Source organism: Patagioenas fasciata, chromosome 3 (assembly GCF_037038585.1).
Source record: "Patagioenas fasciata isolate bPatFas1 chromosome 3, bPatFas1.hap1, whole genome shotgun sequence".
In the NCBI taxonomy this organism is placed as follows: Eukaryota; Metazoa; Chordata; class Aves; order Columbiformes; family Columbidae; genus Patagioenas; species Patagioenas fasciata.
In genome coordinates, this window is record NC_092522.1 from 55,826,890 (window position 1) to 55,845,040 (window position 18,151).

General features: G+C 38.2%; 1 protein-coding gene across 5 annotated transcripts in view; it reads left to right on the plus strand.

Annotated features, from left to right (window-relative positions):
• Positions 1-18,151, plus strand: part of UTRN (utrophin) — a 370,439-nt gene that overhangs the window by 95,896 nt on the left and 256,392 nt on the right. For 4 of the 5 annotated variants that reach the window (XM_065835372.2, XM_065835371.2, XM_065835373.2 and 1 more), the window contains 8 exons: positions 1,717-1,840; positions 3,604-3,691; positions 6,130-6,365; positions 6,635-6,815; positions 9,931-10,076; positions 10,857-11,069; positions 16,420-16,533; positions 17,347-17,502. In XM_065835372.2, the coding sequence (XP_065691444.2) occupies positions 1,717-1,840; positions 3,604-3,691; positions 6,130-6,365; positions 6,635-6,815; positions 9,931-10,076; positions 10,857-11,069; positions 16,420-16,533; positions 17,347-17,502 (1,258 nt within the window). Of the gene's footprint in view, positions 1-1,716; positions 1,841-3,095; positions 3,181-3,603; positions 3,692-6,129; positions 6,366-6,634; positions 6,816-9,930; positions 10,077-10,856; positions 11,070-16,419; positions 16,534-17,346; positions 17,503-18,151 lie in introns of those variants that run through there. The other variant, XM_071806380.1, reaches the window with a different exon arrangement.

Sequence of the window (18,151 nt, forward strand, 5' to 3'; positions counted from 1 at the left end):
AGTGTGCATTACTGCCATTTTCTTTTGCTCACTAAATACTACGTAGACTCATGTTTCTTGGTCTTGGCTTTTGATTCTTTTTTTTTGTGCAAGTTAGGAATACTTAAGTGGCAGTTGTGAGGCTTGGGTAACAGGAAGGGAATGTTATGTACAACCTTGTTTTCAGAGCAAGAGAAAGCCTGCAGCCTCCATTGATTTCAAAGGGAAACAGTGGTGTTTCATTTCTCAAAAAAGCAGATCTCCAGTCCTTTGTACTTCAGTTCCTTTGCTGAAAGATAGAATTAATCATATTTACTTTCTTTTGGAAAAAAATCTTCTCATCTTTGGTTAAAAAGTGTTGTGACAGTGTCAAGTATTTTGATTTATTTATTATTTATTTCTAATCTCCATTAAATATATGGGAGAAATGGGAGAAACTGCAGAAAAAAGCTCGAACATATTCTATTTCCCTGGTATTTAGTAATAAGAATGGTATTGCAGTGATGGTCTCCTTTCACAAGTATATCTGTAGTGGCTGACTGATTTGTGTTTATAGAATCATAGGATGATCTGGGTTGGAAGGAACCTTAAAGGTCGTCTAGTCCAACACCCCTGACATGATCAGGGTCACCTCTCACTAGACCAGGTTGCTCAAAGCCCCATCTAACCCGGGCTTGGACACTGCCAGGGATGGGGCATCCACAACTTCCCTGGGCAGCCTGTTCCATTGCCCCAGCACCCTCATGATGAAGAACTTCTTCCTTTCTGTCTAACCTAAATCTACCCTCTTTCAGTTTAAAGCCGTTGCTCCTTGTCCTATTGCTACATGCCTGTGTAAAAAGTCCCTCTGTAGGTTTTTTGTAGGCACCCTCTAGGTACTGGCAGGCTGCTATAGGACCTGCCTGAAGCCTTGTCTAGACTAAACAACCCCAACTCTCTCATGTTTTTTTTTCTCATGAAAAATTTGAATAACAGTGGATTCTGTGTTTGGTGGTGGGTCGTTTTTCCATGTTAGGGTTTGCACTGTGTTAAGTAGTATAATTGTAGTATGGCATGACTTGTGGTCTGTATAGTATATTTGTCTTTCTCTCAAATTCTATATTAGTTAATTTTAGGATCGGCTGTTTGTTTGTTTTTGCTTTGTGGTGGTGGTGAGTTGTAGGTTTTAGGCATAAGAAAGTTATGTTAGTGTAGACATGTCCAACTGTAGCCAAAAATATCAGGCTATGAGCTAATCTTTAGTCAGCTAAGCATTCAAAAAGGTTTGTCCACTGTCACTGACATTAGTGCTTTAGCTTCCAGCTTTTTCCTCAGACTAAGTAGTGTTGCACATTTGTATGAAACCAAGAACTGTAATTCTCATTTGTCTTGATCCTGAGGTTTGGTTTATTATTTTCAAAATACTCAGCATTGAGAAATACCTTTTGTGACATAGTAAAAGAAACGGTAATAGTTTACATGAAGTTATGTATAAAAAAAAAGAGAAATAAATATCACTGTACATTCTCAAATTGCTCCCAAGGCCAATACCAGGGACATAATTTTTACTGTGGCAGGTTTTTGAAAGTTTGTCTCTGTCCTACTGCCTGTGAGTAGTTCTATGAGAAACATGAATCTTGTGTGCAACCTTGCTGTTTTGGGATTGAGTAACGTGCTGAACTATAAGACTTCTGATTTTTCAGCTAGTGACTGAATAGAGAAAAATTACAACAAAAATTGTCTGACCTTTTAAACCAGGTTTGATGCTGAAAGTGCTGAGCTCTTGAACTGGATTTCAAAATCAAAATCTACCATTCAGGCCACAGACATCAAAGAGTATAAGAAGATGAGAGAGACTTCAAACATGAAAGAAAAGTTGAAGGTAAAATTGGGAGATAGTGTTCCAGTGAATAGAATATTTTGTCTTTAAGCTGGCTGTCAGCTGGAGGTGTGGGCTGATCCACATGTTTTGTAGGGATTAAGTCCTTTAGTTAAATAGTTTCAGAACTGGATGTACATGGAAATCTCTGATCAGCTGGGCACAAACTTTTGCTGACGTTGGGTTACACAATCCACACGAAATGGTAAAAACATGTATTACTGATGTCTCCTTTGGAGTTCTGATAAATGTCTGTCTTCAGGGTTAGTATCTTTTCCACTAAGCAGCATATTTTGGCTTTGTGTTTCACAGTTGGAGATGGAATTGATTGACACCACTTTTATAGTTTTGGAAGAGATGGACCAGTGGGCTCCTAAGAGACCCTTTGAATCATGCTGTGACACTCTGCACGCACTGTACCACCCATGGTCTGAAGTGCATTATGATGTTTGGACACCTTGATATTTGCTCTATTAATTTGGGAGAAAACCTCATAGTTACAAATCATGTATAGTATTGCTGACTTGCAAGACAGGATATGTAATTTTACAGGATCCTGTGGGAGCTACGAAATAACCATTTTATCTTCTTTTCCTTCTGTTCCAGGAATATACTCTTGCCCTTTTTTTTTTTTTGTCCTTGAGCATACTTTGTTAATGAAGGCTTACTTAAGCTTTAGCAGGACCCGAACCTGCCTTTGAAATCAAAGACAATACTTAAAAATATCTATAAGGAGACTCCTCCTCAGTGCTGTACTACAAACTGGTGCCAGTATGAATGTTTGGAATGGCAGTACCGTTGGAAGTAAAAACCAAAACAATCTTCCAGTAGTTTATTTATAGATCTTTCTGAATATTTGTAGCCCTTTATAAAATAGGCTCCAAGATGAACACCAGGTTCCCATGAACAGCACTGTTTTAAAATGATTGGGCTCTAAGTGGGTAGAACAGCGTCTGTTCTTCCCAACGCCACAAAAAAAAAAAAAATTGCATACTGCTTCTGAATTTCCTGTAGCAAGTCTAAACCAGAGTAATGACCTTGGACATCAGCTTCAAAAATATTTTAATTTGGAGATACTTTGTAATCACAGAGGGTATTGAAGCTGTGGCCTTGTGGCCAAGGAATTCCACTGTCATCTGTGGATGTTTTCTACTTCTTGGCTCACACACGAACATTCACCAACATATATGACTTGAAGGGAGGAACTTAGTCCTCTAAAAGTCTCAGTAGACATACAGGATTTCCCTCACCATTTCTTTCTGAAGGAGAGTGAAGCACTAGAGCTTATGAGAGTGGATTATTAGTGTGCTATAGTTCTTGCTAGCTGGACTTCTAGGGAACAGGTGGTTGTTTCATTCTACTGGAAATGTCAGTAGAGACTGTAGAGGGGAAGCAGCTATTTTAAAAAGTGTCTTTTTTCCGCTGGTTCACATTGAATAATTACAATTTTTGATCACAAGTTACTTCTTCCAGCTCGTGTCCCAACAGCTGATTTCGCATAGCAGGACTGTCAACCCTTTTAACAATATTTTATTCCTGATGCTGTTGTACTTAGTCTCTTGCTTGCCTGATTCATGTGAGAGTTAACTCCTTTTGCACTTATTTTCAGAAGAAAGAGAACTAATATGCATCTTGGAAAATGCTATATCCAGAAAAACTGCAATGTGTTTGGGGTAGTAGTGGGAAAATATATATTACCAGGAGGGCAGGAAGTCAAGAAGAATTACTCTTTCTGAAACTGTATTATTTTGGGGTTCACTTTGCAGATGATTGAAAAAGAAAAAATTGAAAAAAGCCGAAAGTTAGATGAACTGAAACAGAGTGGACAAATCCTTTTGGATCACATGAGAAAGGGTAAGTTACTTTAAGGTTTTTCTATTTTGTGATTTAATCATATGAGTTATTGGGATACTGAAATACACTATCTCTCCAGTTAAGCATTGCAATATATTCCTTCCCTCGACTTCCATTTTCTTGCCTTCAGAGACACTGTTTATTGTTACTGTTACTGATTATTGGTATGTTTTGTTTCTATTAAAGCTTACAGAAAAGCAATATTACTACTCTTTGTTTAATGTCTGTGTTCATTTGCAACCTTTTAATGGTTATTTTTATTGAAATATAAATAATTTCTTAAAATGGCAGTAACATACTTTTGGGGGAAGGAGTTGTTCTAAATTGTGTGGAGATTCTAAGTATAACATTTTAAAATGTAACTGCCTTGAAGTGGAAATTTTGAAATCAAATTTGTGCTTGAAAACTGTCAGTATGTTTTGATGGTACAGTCACAATTTATGGTTCGAAGGCAAGAGAGAAGCCTACGTACTTGAGAAAATGATTGATTGTCAATTAAAACACTTATCCATGGAAAGTTGTAATTAACATCGGTGAAAGCTGAATCTTTAAACCTTGCCAAAATCTTGTCATAATGATAAAACCCCGTAAGTGAAATGTGACTTTTTCCATAAAAGAGCTGCTCATATTATCCAGATCGGCTATGCACTTGGCTTCTGGTGAAGTCGCTATGACTGGTAGCATTCAAACAGGTGACAGGATGGTATCGCTGTCCTGCATTCTGACCCAGCACCCCTTTTGGGAAATGCGATTTCCATTGGATTTCCAAACTGTCACATTGTTTCCAGCCAGCCCAAATCTGCTAAGTATCTCAAATCCTCCCCTTATTGCCTGCTACAGTTGAAGCCTTTTACAGTGTGTACCAGTGCCCTGAAGCTGATGGTTGGAAGCCACTGATTTGACCTGGAGTTCGAATTTTAAAAATTTGTAGCAGTTATCTTCAAACCTGGATGGAAATCTTCCCTCCCTCCCCCCCTTATAAACTTCTCCAGCTGTGATAAGTCATAGCTAATGAAACCAGTATCTGTTGATCATAATGAGAAAAGCATAATTCAAAAGCTGCTTTGTATCAGCAAAAAAAATACAGCTGCTTTACTGTCTTAAAGGTTGTAAAAGGTCTGTAAAAAATAACCAATCCACAGCCCCTGGCTTTGTTAGAGTCTGCTAGCATGTTTTGTCCAGCTCAGAATACCAGCCCTTCTCCTCAAAACCAGGCCCAACTACACCTGTGTGGAATAATGCACAGCACTGACATGCACGTCTATACATTCATTTCTATCTTGGGGTGTGTACAGGCCGTGCTGTAATGGCAGTGATCAATCGTTGTGTGCATCCTGCTCTTATCTGGCTGGTTGCAGCTGCTGTACTTCTGTGTTGTAGAGATGCCAAGTGTGTGAAGCCCAGGGAGGATCTATGGAGCAGAGCATTCAAGTGCCCTTGCAGAAGCTGGCTGGCTTCCCTGACCAAAGCTCTGACTCCACTTATGCTAAAGCAGTGCAGCAAAAAAAAAACCCCACCCTTCCATGTGGCTCTCCTCCTTAACAGTTCTTTCATTGAGATGGGAGTATAAGTTCAAATGACCCAAATATGCCTTATATAAAGAAGTGATACCTTGAAAGGGAACCTGCATCAGAAACTTGCAGTGGCAAGAATGTGCTGTTGAATGCACATTGCACTGAATTTTCTTGTTATGTAGCAAAATTGTCAATCACTTCTGGCACTTGAGGAAATAAAAGAATAAGGAATGGATGGGAAGTCTGTTTGCTTCTGCTGCTGCATCCTCAAGTAATGCATTGATTTGTCAAAAAGATGGTACAGCAAGCACTTCATGTAGTCACTGTGAGTGGGAAATAACCTTTTATTTTGTTGTGTTGCTTTTGTAGCTATTCATATTACCTGGATATTAATCATGTCTGCATGCAATGTGACATTGTTAGCCATTGCTCCCTCTCTCTTTCAGTCTGACAGGATTTCCATCTACTTTTCCGATGAATTTATGGCTACCTCCCAACTTGCTGCTTCCCTTTTCCTTTGCAGAGTCTAGAATCATTAAAAAAAACAAACAAACAAACAAACCACAGAACGCTTACGTAAATAAAGTTTATTTTGCTTAAATATACATATCAACATTTACACAGAAATAATAATGGTAGAGAGAGTCATGATGGTCAAGAGTCAGCTAATAGTTGTAGATTCAAAAGTTATCAAGGAGAAAGAATGGCAATGAAGTATCTTGCTTTTCATTTTAATATTTATGTGGAAATTAAAAGCTGGAACTCTGTTAGTAATAAGTACACTTTTATGCATTGTGGACTTGGAATCAAAGCATTTTGCACGCTAAATGCCAATGTGCATCTGTATCTCAAGGGAGGAAAGTTTAAATACCTGTTAATCAAAATGTGTGGCAGTTGATATAACAATTTATGTAATCTTTTTAGAAGGACTTTCTGCAGTGGATATAAAAACTGTTATGGAGAAAATATTGTCAGGGTGGAAAGATGTGCTTCAACATCTGGAAGAACTGGCCAGAAAGATAAAGTACCAGGAAGATATAAACGCTTATTTTAAGGAAATGAGTGAGCTTGAGAAGACTTTAATTGAGAAGGATGGCTGGCTTAAAAATGACACTTCTTCAACATCCCAACCCTCAGCACTCCTGAAAGAGTTGTGTCAGGTGAGTCTGGAAAAACTTGGTAATTTTGATTTTAAGCTGTTATAAGCACATAATACCCCAGAGGAGCTTGGCCTAGTCAGTAACATAACTCAGAATTTATGAGGCATCCCAATTTGACTGGAAGATTTTGGTACCTGTGTCACAGAAGTGCTTTACTGTTGTTGCCCTGGTATTAGTAATGTGGAGGAGCTGTGCTGCAGTAGCTTACTGAAAATCTTTAACTTAACAAGGCAAGCGGAGGATTTTTTTTTTTTCCTAATCTTCCACAGCGGGAGTTAACTCATCTTGTAAGCCTGAATCCACGGTTGGAACACCTGAAAGCCACCTGCAAGGTACTCACCTCTCAGCCCATGCCTCCAAACTTCATTCAGGAGAGCCTGAACCATTTTCTTGATCACTTCAAGTTGACTTGTCAGAAACTAGAGGAACGTCACCAGCAACTGAAGGAAGGTAAATATGTATCTATATATTTTAATATAAGCCCTCCTGATACTTGTATTCTGATTTTTTTGTTGTTGTGTTGTTGTTGAACTGTTTGAAAACTCACTGAATTCTGGTAGAGTTTTCCTACTTATTCTGGGAGGCTTTGGGTCAGGCTGACTAAATCCTTTTCTTCACCTGAAAGACTATTTTTATGACCTCCTCTGTGCACACTACAAAATATGTTGTTCCATGGTGTTAAAAGTGATTAGACAGGAATGAAACATTCCTGAAACTATATTTAAGAAATTAGCAAAACATATTTAAGGTGGATAATATAGTTTCAAAAGCTTTGCGTCTCTGACATTTGCAGAAATAAATAATTATACTAGAAATGAAAACTGGAAGATTAAGGGAACCTTGTAAAATTGAAGTGCGCATGTGAAATTTATTCTCTTTCATAGCTTTGTTGAGGACATCAGTCATACATAATTCCTTTTGGAAATTTCATCTTTGAAGTGATTTAGAACCTGGCTTGCTTTTCAGGCGCTTTCTACTTGGATTTTTGTTGCATTGAAAATTTCATTAGGAGCATTCAAACCAGGCATGCTGGCTTCTAAAGGATTTTAAATGTAGTGCACAAAATATGTAGTTCTGATATTTTACAGCTGAATAACAAGAGCACAGACCTATAAGGACCTTTTTTTCTGTAGTTTTCATTTTGTTTCTGAGGAATTCAAGGAAATGTTTTATTAATGGCCTCAAATGGAAGAGCATTAAAACTTTATTCTATGTGTAATAAAAATAGAATCAATTATGAAATTGTTAGGCCATCTATATAATGTGTTGCACTCTGCCTGAATGCTTCAATTACATCTGTGCAGAAAACTGTATGAATAACGTATGTGTCTGCCACGCTTAAATCACAGGGTATGTTTTCATTCTTACTATGAGAAATGATTATTTTGTGGCTCTTCTGAGTTCATGTACTTTAGAATAATTTTATCAATATTGTGTATTTTGGATTATTACATTATGTGACAGAAATACACCTGATATTTTCATGCCACGCATCGCTCGAGGTGTTATTAGTATATTTGAACCAGTTTATAACTTGGTAAAAATGCCTTATATATTGTAATATGTTAAATTGTGTTTATGTATTATTTTTATATTATAATTTCTCTGCAAATTGTGTTGTGCTAAAGAACAGAGGGAAATGTCAGTTCAGGGTTTCAGTTGTTTATTCACTCATGGAGTGCTATTTAGCGCTGTCTCTGTGGGCATTTTTAATGGGAATTGTGACTTAATTTTTTTTTGTCAATGGGAGGCTATTTTAACTTTTTTATTTTCTTTCAAGATTTTCTATAGTTTAGTGACAGTGTACCTATTTGCTTTTTATGGAATTAATTTTTTCCCCCTTTAAATTGATTCTGGCTTTTTGAGAAGAAGATGATAGAGAATTCTGATTCTCTCTAGAAACACAGACTCATTCCTTACTTATAAATGGTTTGGCAGTTCTGACAGTAAGCTGTTGACAGGCTACCTGGTGAATCAGAACAAGGCTTAGTTTAATTTTCACTTGTGGTAGTAACGAAATTGCTAAAGAATCCAAGGCCAGAGAATGTGCATACCACAGTATGGGTCTTACAGCTGAAATCCTGTTTGCTGCAGTTTTCTGAATCTGATGTTTTCATTTTGAGATGCCAGAGTGAGGTGCTGCCTCCTGCCTGGGATTCCACAGAGGACTGGCCTGAGCAAAAGCTGAGATGCAGTCAAAGATTGCAAGCAGATATTCTGTCCAGACTTCAGTTATCTTTTCAGTCTTCCCAGATAGTGTCTCTGTTCTGGCAACAGGCTGAAAGCTGATATTTTTATATAGTTCTCTGTGTGTGTGTGTATACCTATACCTATAACTATACATATACATTGAAAAAAAAACCCCACCCAAACCCTACTATTACACTAATACATAATTTATGTATGTGTTTATATATATATGTGTATATAAATGTTACCTTATATATTTACTGTATGTAGAGTGTATATTTAACTTTTTGTGTAATATATGGCTATTATATATGCTATACTTCAAATTCTATATATAGTAGATATCTGTGTGTGTATAAATAATAGATATGTCTAAATCTTTTTAAAACAAAAAAATATTAAATTGTGGGTATATAGGCCTGCAAAAGGCCAAGTACTATTGATTCCACCACTCTGCCCAACTCAATAGATTGAGTTACTTAGGTGTGTAAGAAAATTCTAAAAATGGGATTGAGTTGTGAATTGATTTTTTTGGGTGGGGGTGTGTGTGTGTGTTTGTCATCATCTGTTTGTTGTTATGGACTATTAAAGTGATTGTCCCTCTATCGATGGCAGTGGTGAGGCCCCATGTTGAATCCTGTGTTCAGTTTTGGTCCCCTTGCTACAAGAAAGACATTGAGGTGCTGGAGAGAGTGCAGAGAAGGGCAATGAAGCTGGTGAGGCACCTGGAGCACAAGTCTGATGAGGAGCAGCTGAGGGAACTGGGGCTATTTCGCCTGCAGAAAAGGAGGCTGAGGGAGACCTGATCACTGTCTACAACTACCAGAAGGCAGGTTATAGTGAGGTGGCTGTTGGTCTATTCTCCCAAGTAACAAGAGACAGGATGCGAGGAAATGGCCTCAAGTTGCATCAGGAGAGGTTTGGATTGGATATGAGGAAAAATTTCTTCACCAAAAGCATTGTCAGGCATTGGAATGGGCTGCCCAGGGAAGTGGTGGAGTCACCATCCATGAAGATGCTTAAAAAATGTGTAGATGAGGTTCTTAGGGAAATGGTTTAGTGATGGATTTGGGAATGTTAGCTTAATGGTTGGAACTGATGATCTTAAAGGTCTTTTCTAACCAAAACTATTCTATGATATTTGTATAATATGTGTATAATATGTGTATATTTAATATTTTTTTAAAGGAAAAAAAAACATTGCTATCAGCAAAAGAGTATTTAGCTCTTGGAAGGTCTCACCATGATTCAATGCACAAGTGTATCTCACATGATTTTGGATAACTTTGATTATGTTCAGATCTCTTATAATTTGGGTTTTGTTTCTATTTCCTTACCTTGTATTTTGTTCCATTACTATTTTTAATGATATCAGAGGCTGAAAACCAACCAAGCCAGGACTACTTGGACTCCCTGCAGCAGCTGAAGGAAATGCTGAGTGAGCTGGAGTGCAAGCAGCAGTCCATCACCAGTGGACTGAGTGACCCCAGTAAGATTGAGAAGGCTCTGCAGCAGGCAAAGGTGACTCTTACCTCCACACTGAAGCGAGGAAGTTGCTTACTCCATTACTGTCATCCTCCTTTCCTCCTGTCTGGTTTTCAGTGGTGTAACTAAAACATTACTCAGAGGGAAGTTGATCAAGAGCGGTGTGTAGAAGCAGCCTCAGGAGGTTGCTTGCTGAAAGCTGGATCACCACAGGCTGCTGAGGGACATGTCCAGGAGAGGGCTGGGGATCTCTGGGCCTGCAGACTTCACATCTTCTCTTGCTGCCTGGGCCAAGAGACAAGGCTGAGAGAGCTGGGATTGCTTGGTTGAGGGAGGAGGAGGGTCTGGGCACTTTATATGTTTTTGGGGGCTTTTTAAATGTATCTATCTATCTATCTATCTGTATATCTACATCTGTGGAAGGAATGAAAAAATAGGTCCTGGCATGTCTACACTGCAGTTTCTCTTGTGGCTGTGGGGTAGTGTAGCCATTCCTTTCCTAACTTGAGTGCCAGTACCACACAGCACAAGAGAGGCGTTGGTGCCTCGGTGTGTTTAGCTATGTGGCCAAAATTTACAGCCCCTTCTGTAATCTCTGCTATTGCACCAGCAGAGCAGCAGAAGGTTTTGCTGCTTAATAGGTGGTTTGGACATCTCTGCTGAAATAACTACAGTGGCTGGAATAACACCACTGAATCTGTGCTATGCTCACAAAACCTTTTATGGACTTGCACTTGTATGTAATTGTGTACCTGTTGTATGGCTAACACTGGAAGCAGACATATATTATTTTTTCTTTATTTTTTTTTGTTGTAGACAGTTTGTGAGACACTGGAAGCCCAGAAACCCAGGGTAGATAAACTTGCTGAAGAAACCAAGGCTTTGGAGAAACGTGCTTCTTTGGATATGAAAAAGGGTTACATGCAAGAGTTCAAGCATTTGCAGGGACACTGGGACAAATTAAAGCTCAAAATATCCAAAGATGTTAAACTGCTGGAAGAAATTACATCCAAATTGAGAATATTTGAGGTAAAATGAAAGGATTTGTTTTGTTGCATAACTCAATTGTTCAAGAGACCTTTCTTTCTATGTGGTCCTGCAAGGGTCCAGATAACTGAATGGGAAGTGCAATGCTGATGGGACAGTAGTCTAGCAGAGGCTGGAAACAAGTATAGTGTATCTGTAGCAGGATAGCAGAAGACTTTAACATGAACAGGATATTATTTTATCTTTTAATAGAGTTATTTTTCACTTAAAACTAGTATTCCCCTTCTTTCAATACCAGAAGCAAAGGTTACACTGAAGTGAAGGGTATGTCAGCTGTGCTATTGAAGGCTTGATCCTACCAGAGGCTGAGTGCCCTTTGTTGTGGCTGGTGTCAGATGCCCAATGCTCTACTAGTTTGACATCTAAAATTGAAATTCCAAATTCTAACAGACAACCCCTGAAGTGACAGGAAGGAGAGTTAAAGAATTAAGGATAATCAGTACTCTTATATATGCACACACACATATGGAATCCTGTATAACAGAAAATCCCAGTGCTTTAAAAATGAAGGTATTAAAAGTGAGGGTATTTAAAGAGTATTTAGCTCTTTAACCCATTGATAGAGAGAGGACCAATCAGTACTTAAGTAACTCAACTGAGATTGACTGAGTATTCACTGGTTAGATTGGCTTCTTTGTGTTTGTTCAAAGTTCCTTCTTGAGACTGTTTATATTCCTCTGGGAAGAGGAAAAAAATAACAAAAACTAAGTATATCGTGATTTAGCTCATGACGATATTAGTGTGACCCGAAGGTTAAAGAGGCATGAACTGTTCTTCAGTATCAGCTTGGAAGTATAAGCTGATCAGAGCAATATAAAAGCCCAAATATGGTGCCATTTTTTTTTTTCCTGGAGCAATGTTTAACCAGACTTTAAGTTTCATATTATTTTCATATTATATTGCGAACTTCACAAAGCAAGAAAGTACTTTTGGAGATTCTCTGTCTCTTGGGATGAAGGCACATGCGCATTTGTGAAAAGAAATCTGTATTTTCACATGCATTAAATAAATTTTAATGTGTTAAATTATGTATGGCCTTTTGTATTTAACAGAATATGTATCACACAATTTAGAAAAATACGTAACTTCCTGCATGTGCCACTTCAGAACACTGGGGTCATGCACGTACGCCACCACTTTTCCACAAAAGTTTCTTTGTCTTTCTCTCTCCTATCTCTCAAGCGGAAAACTGTTATTTTATTTGACAGTGGATTCAAACTTCATGGGTGGTTGTGTGTTCATTATTTATTTATGTATGTATGTGTGTGTGTGTGTGTATGTATGTATTTAGCCAGACAGACTCTTTAATGACTGCTCAAGTATAGATACGTATTTAAACTGAAATTGATATTAGTAAGGCCAGGTAGGTGACTTGCATGATGTTGCAGTGAAAGCTGGACAAGCTGTTGCTGGTTTTTCAGAAGTAGTAAAAGCCTCAAGCCCTTTTTTTTCTTTCAATTTTTTTTTCAACTGCAAGCCTGGAAGAAGTCATAGTAGGGCTAACAGACTGTAACTAAATTACAGTTAAGAGCAGAGTGCACACCCCTGTGCCCAAGAAAAATTTTACTTGGGGATAAAGACTGGAGGGAAAAACTTGTTCCTGCTCTTGAAGTGTTATTTGTTTCAGGACTTGAGCTACTCCTGGCAGTTTGTGTGTGTGTGAATAGTGTAGGCATGGCAGTCCAGTCTAGGCTAGTGAACTTGTAAATGGAAGCCACAAACCGACCTATGAATAGGAGATGGAACTGCAGGAAAAATGTGTATTTCTTTTATAAAAAACTTTTATGTAATATTATTAGGCTGTATTGCCTGAAGGATTAAAGCTGTCCCTGCTCCCCACCTTCTTCCTTAAAAACATGTTCAGGAAAATGTGTACTTTTGCACCTACATTTGAAAGAGATTTTGCTTTGTCTGGTTCCTTCACAGCCACCGTTCTGCGGCTGCTTGTGGCAGCATGGGGGTTGATGTGCGGCTGCAGAGGAACTGATGCTGCTGGGCAGCAGGTGTGGACTGCCCAAAGTGAGCTGCCTTCTACAGGAACCTAAAATAAATTAACTTCTAGGGCTTAGCCAAGCCTCTGGTGATTATTTTCCAGCAATCACCTCTTCATTATTTTTTCTTTTGACTTGTACAATATCCTACTATGTCTTATTCTCTTCCCTTCCCTGTCCTTCTGGTTACACTTACTAGTTATTTAGATGATAGAATAAATATTCTGCACGTAAGCCTGCCTCAATGTCTTTTGTGTGACAATTTTCTAGTCATGTTCTTCAAATGATTGCAGTTTTCCAGTTTCCCTGATTGTCTTACACTGAGCAAGACCTACTTACCTCATCATTTTTAGTAACATTTTTTTTCTTTAATTTCTTGTAAGTGCAGCACTCTTTCTGTGCTTGAATTGTGTTCAGTTGAGTGGTCTGTACATGCACCGGCTTTCCCAAATAATGGCTTTAACTGGGTGAAGTACCTTGTTCTCCACAGCTTCTCAAACTGATGTTGGTACCACCATATATATGAATTACTGACTGATGAAAGATGTGGATTTTCATGCCTGTGGGAGTTTTGAAGAGCTTTGGAGAGCAGAGCATTGAAGCTATGTGCTGTTGGGTAGACCTGAGAGCAGAATTTTGTTCTGTGCGAGACATAAAAGTCTTTCCTGTTACCTTAAAAAGAAGTACAGAAGCTGAAAAGAAATTAAAGGAGAAAAAAGCAGTGGAACTAATTATTAAATAACTGAAAATAGAAGAGATACATAGTGGTGCTACCTGTAGAAATGTGGAGCTTGCACTGGAGTTGTGTTCTCATGAACAGGTTTTTAAAGTATGTAGTTCCTGTGTTTCATAAAGCTGCCAGTGGATGAACAGTGATGTATTTATATAAATTCTCTGATTTTTCCTTTTGAAGGAGTGGTACTAATCTATACAGAGATTTTTGTAGTCTAGCACTGTATGAGTAAAAATGAGAATGCAGAGCAAGTTGAATAAAAATGCTGTGGATGGCACTGAATAGATCAGGATGGAACTTTCACTGCAAGAAAGATTCGTATGGGAGACAAGGTATAAGGTCCTGGTGCAGACACTGAATGGGTCAGTACTGGAGATGTGATACCAAAGACTTAAGGTTAGTTTGGAGAATGGCTGGGCAGTATGTCCTTGGTTAAGAAAGGAGACGAAGTGTCTGGCTCTTAAAGGAAAAAAAAATGGGGGAGGGAAAAAAAAAGTGAATAGCAACCTTTAGAGAATGTGTGGGCATGTGCAGCTACAAGCAAATGTTGGTTTATTTTTAATGTTTCTTTTTTTTCTAGTTCATCTTTAAAAGCTGGCATTTCCTAAAACTGCACTTCTCACATTTAGGTGGTTGGAAAGAAATTGAACATAAGTATTCACATTTCAACAGTAAGCAGACAGGTGCACAGTGTTTACAGTGTCCTTGTTATTTGGATGAGTAGGTCAATGTCAGATCTGCCTGTGGGTCCTGCCACTCAGGTGGCCTTTTTGTGATTTGTGGTGTGACAGAGGCTCCCCCAAGCTGACAACACGTGCATTGGTTGCATGATCTGTGTTTTACAGTGAGATTGTCTGAACTTGTCATGTGAAGAGAAAAACAGACATGGCTAATTTTATCAGTTCTGTCTCGTATTTTCCAGAAGAAAATTTCTGTATCTTGTGCTCTGCTATCATATCTCTAATGACATGTGGCTTGTTCTGTCTTTAATTATATATCACATTCAATTAGTTTAAATCTACTTGTGACTGTACATCATGTTTTCTCCAGGAGTGAAAAAGTTAAAATTTAGCACATTTGATCTTTGTTCTTGCCTGAAATGAATTTCAGAAACCAATTCAGTGTTGTAGCTTGTCTAAAATTTGTGAGCTCTTGTACGTAAACAACCTACACTGTTATTTGACCATTCATTGGTAATTATTTACCAGGACAGTGCAGGAGCACTTACTTCATTAAACTTCTGTAGACTTGATTCGTGATTCAGCAAGTTATTTAAATATGTACCTAACTTTGTGAGTAATCTCATTTAATTCAGTTCAGCTGCTTATGCAAGTAGCTTACTGTAAGCAAGCTAAATTAGGTATATGCTAAAATGCCTTGTCAAATGGCAGCCTTTATAAATACGTACTTTTTTACATTAAGCCATGGTTCACTGTTAAGCCTCCTGGGGTCTGTTTTTTGGAAAATGATTTCCAGGCTACTCAGCTGCAGGAATGTCCCCCAAAATGGAAAAGGAATGAACAAAATGTCACAACTTTGACCTCAAATGGTAGCATGGGCCTAAAAATAAACATGATCTTAGTCCAATGGGTTTTCATTAGTGCAGACAGGCTTTTTGAGAAGCAGTATATAATGTATTGATCTTATAAGAACTATTATTGCAAGGCTTTAAAGGAAATAAAGTGTGTACTTTCCTACTTTGTGATGTGCAGAGTAGAAGGTGAAGCTGACTCAGCTTCTCAAATAACAATCCTCTGTGATGATGATTGTGTCAGAATAAAAAGATGTCATCTCTTAAAGAATCCCAAACAAACAGTGCAAAAATGTTGATCGAAAAATGCCAGCTATATTATTATATTAAAAAATGATGGTCACATAACTCAGTTGAAGCAGGGCAAGTTAAAACTTTCTCCCTGCTCTAAGTTTGTGCTGGTTTTGTTTGTAAGGGTGATTGAGAACACCCACAGTGCCATGAGAAGGAGATCATAGATATTTTTTTAGTGGTTAGTCTAATTCTCTGTGGTATTTTCCATTTAGGCCTGTGTTTCTAGGTAAGGTGAATGGCTCTCCCAGCATGGCTTCTACCTGTTATTTGTGTTTAGTGTTAACCCCTCCTTTTCTCCTCCCATGGATTCCAACAGAGCCCTCTCTTTTCCTTGGAGTGCAATATGTCTCTCGAATGAGTGTGATGGAAGCAGTTGTACATGGTTTTCTTTATCAGGAAGATACTGTCTCCAGCCTTCAGCCAGGTCCCTCATGTGAATGGCGACCACATACTTCTTGTAGTCATACTTGCCTCCTTAAGCAATCCTGTGGTTTTCTGTGATAGGTTGGAGCAGTGCAGTCTCAAATTATGCTGTGGCATGGATGTAAGAGTATCACTGTAGTAAATTTAATTTTCATGAAAGTTTGTGAACAGAGAAATTGGGAGGAAAAAAAAGGAACTCCAAAACAAAAATGAAACCAGAGGCGCTCTGATTCAAAACCAAGGCAATACTAGCAACTTGTAGAATATTCTTTTGACACTGCTAGAAATTGTTGAAATGTAACAGCCATACACTCTTCATCACAGCATTGTATCAACTCTTCATTATTATATTTGCTTTAGGCTGATTCAAAAGTCGTTCAAAAGTGGATGGATGGTGTGAAAGACTTCTTAATGACAGAAAAGGCTGTTCAAGGAGATACTGAAGGACTTCAAAGACAACTTGATCAATGCATAGTGAGTTTCACTTTTTTAAGAAATCTTTTGAAATAAATATTGACTAACATATCTTTATTATTTTGCTTCTTTTATTAAAATATTGTCCATGGCATGTTCCATAAAACCTGCCAGAAAAAAAATGTCTTGTATTTCTTCAAGGCATATTTAAATTGGTTCCTTGTGTGTAGCCATAACCCTTTGTACTTTTCAGAGGTCTTCACCGTATTTAAAAATACTCGTCTACAAGTTGACATTGGATCCTCTGAAAATGCTTGTGTATTTCTTCCAGTTTTGTGATTAAGGGATTGAATCTGTGAGTGAAAAGTGCTTTCTGCATGGGACTCCCAAGGGCAATAAAAATAACAGTTGAATAACTGTGAAACTCTTAGAGTTTAGGACTTGTATGTACCTTACGAGCAAGATTCCTAGTAGCACATAATGATCACAAATTGATAGAATTTCATCTTATAGTAAGAGTGATTTCATTGCACCTTCAAATGCTTGTTTCCAGGAGAAGAATATGAGCCTGACGTATGTCAGATTTGTCAGGATATGTTGTGCACATCATCTTCATCTTGTGTCGTTCGAGTGTTGGCATTTGGCAGGCAAGAATGTTGGCACTGTGTATGGCAAGCTGTATTTTTTGGTTTGCATATTTATGTTTTGGGCCACTGAGGGACTGTTTTAAATGCTCTGGTATTGAATGCAGCACCAGTCTGCAACTTTAATAAAGTTTCTCTGGAATAATTAAAAATTACAAAATGTTTTATATCCTGTAGATTTATGTAATGTCTTGTTAAAGAAAAACATTAATTTTCTCTGCATGCTCAGATATTTGTCAATGAAATGGAGAAGACTGAACCATCACTGAAAGAGATGAAAGACATAGAGTCTACTTTAAGAGCTCAGCCTATCACAGCCATTAATACTTGGGCAAAGTCTAGGCTAGTAGACTGCCAGACTCAATGGGAGAAACTGAGCAAACAGGTGAGTTCTCCATATGTTGCTAGTGCTTGCCTGTCACTGCAGCTTTTTGTTCCATTGTGTGGTATTGGTAGGATGGTGAAGAGGTGAGGCAGTGAAACCGTGGGAGTATATTTTAGTTTTTCCACTGTCAAAGTGGCTGAAATCCAACCTGACCCAGTGAATACTTCAGAAGTGCAAATACGCAAGGAGGCAATAATGTGCAACAGCAGTTTTGTTTGAATATGTGCACTTCTCGGTACACAATTCACTGTGCTCCTTCCAGTTTAACTGTTTGCTACTAAAAATTAATTCGTTCACTTTGCCCCATGCTGCTCTTCCTAGAGTTGGTGGGAGTGGGACATCTGACCTTTTTGTTCCGTTATTCCTGAAATCTGGAATATTCTTCTATCTCTGTGTAATTTCTGCCTGCTTCCAGGCAGCTTAGAAAAATAAACAGCTATAGACAGACTATCTCTTCAGTCTGGTGTGTCTGATTGTTTCTTTTGGGTGGAAGCAGAAACTTACTTTTGGGTTTGCAGGAACATACTTCTTCAGTTGCAATGCCTGGCGAGGATTTGTGTTGGAGAACCTTGCTCTTGATATAGAATCCAGATTGCCTGGGCTGTGGAAAGACAGGAGGCCTGAAGGGTGCTTTAGTGCTCAGCATAAA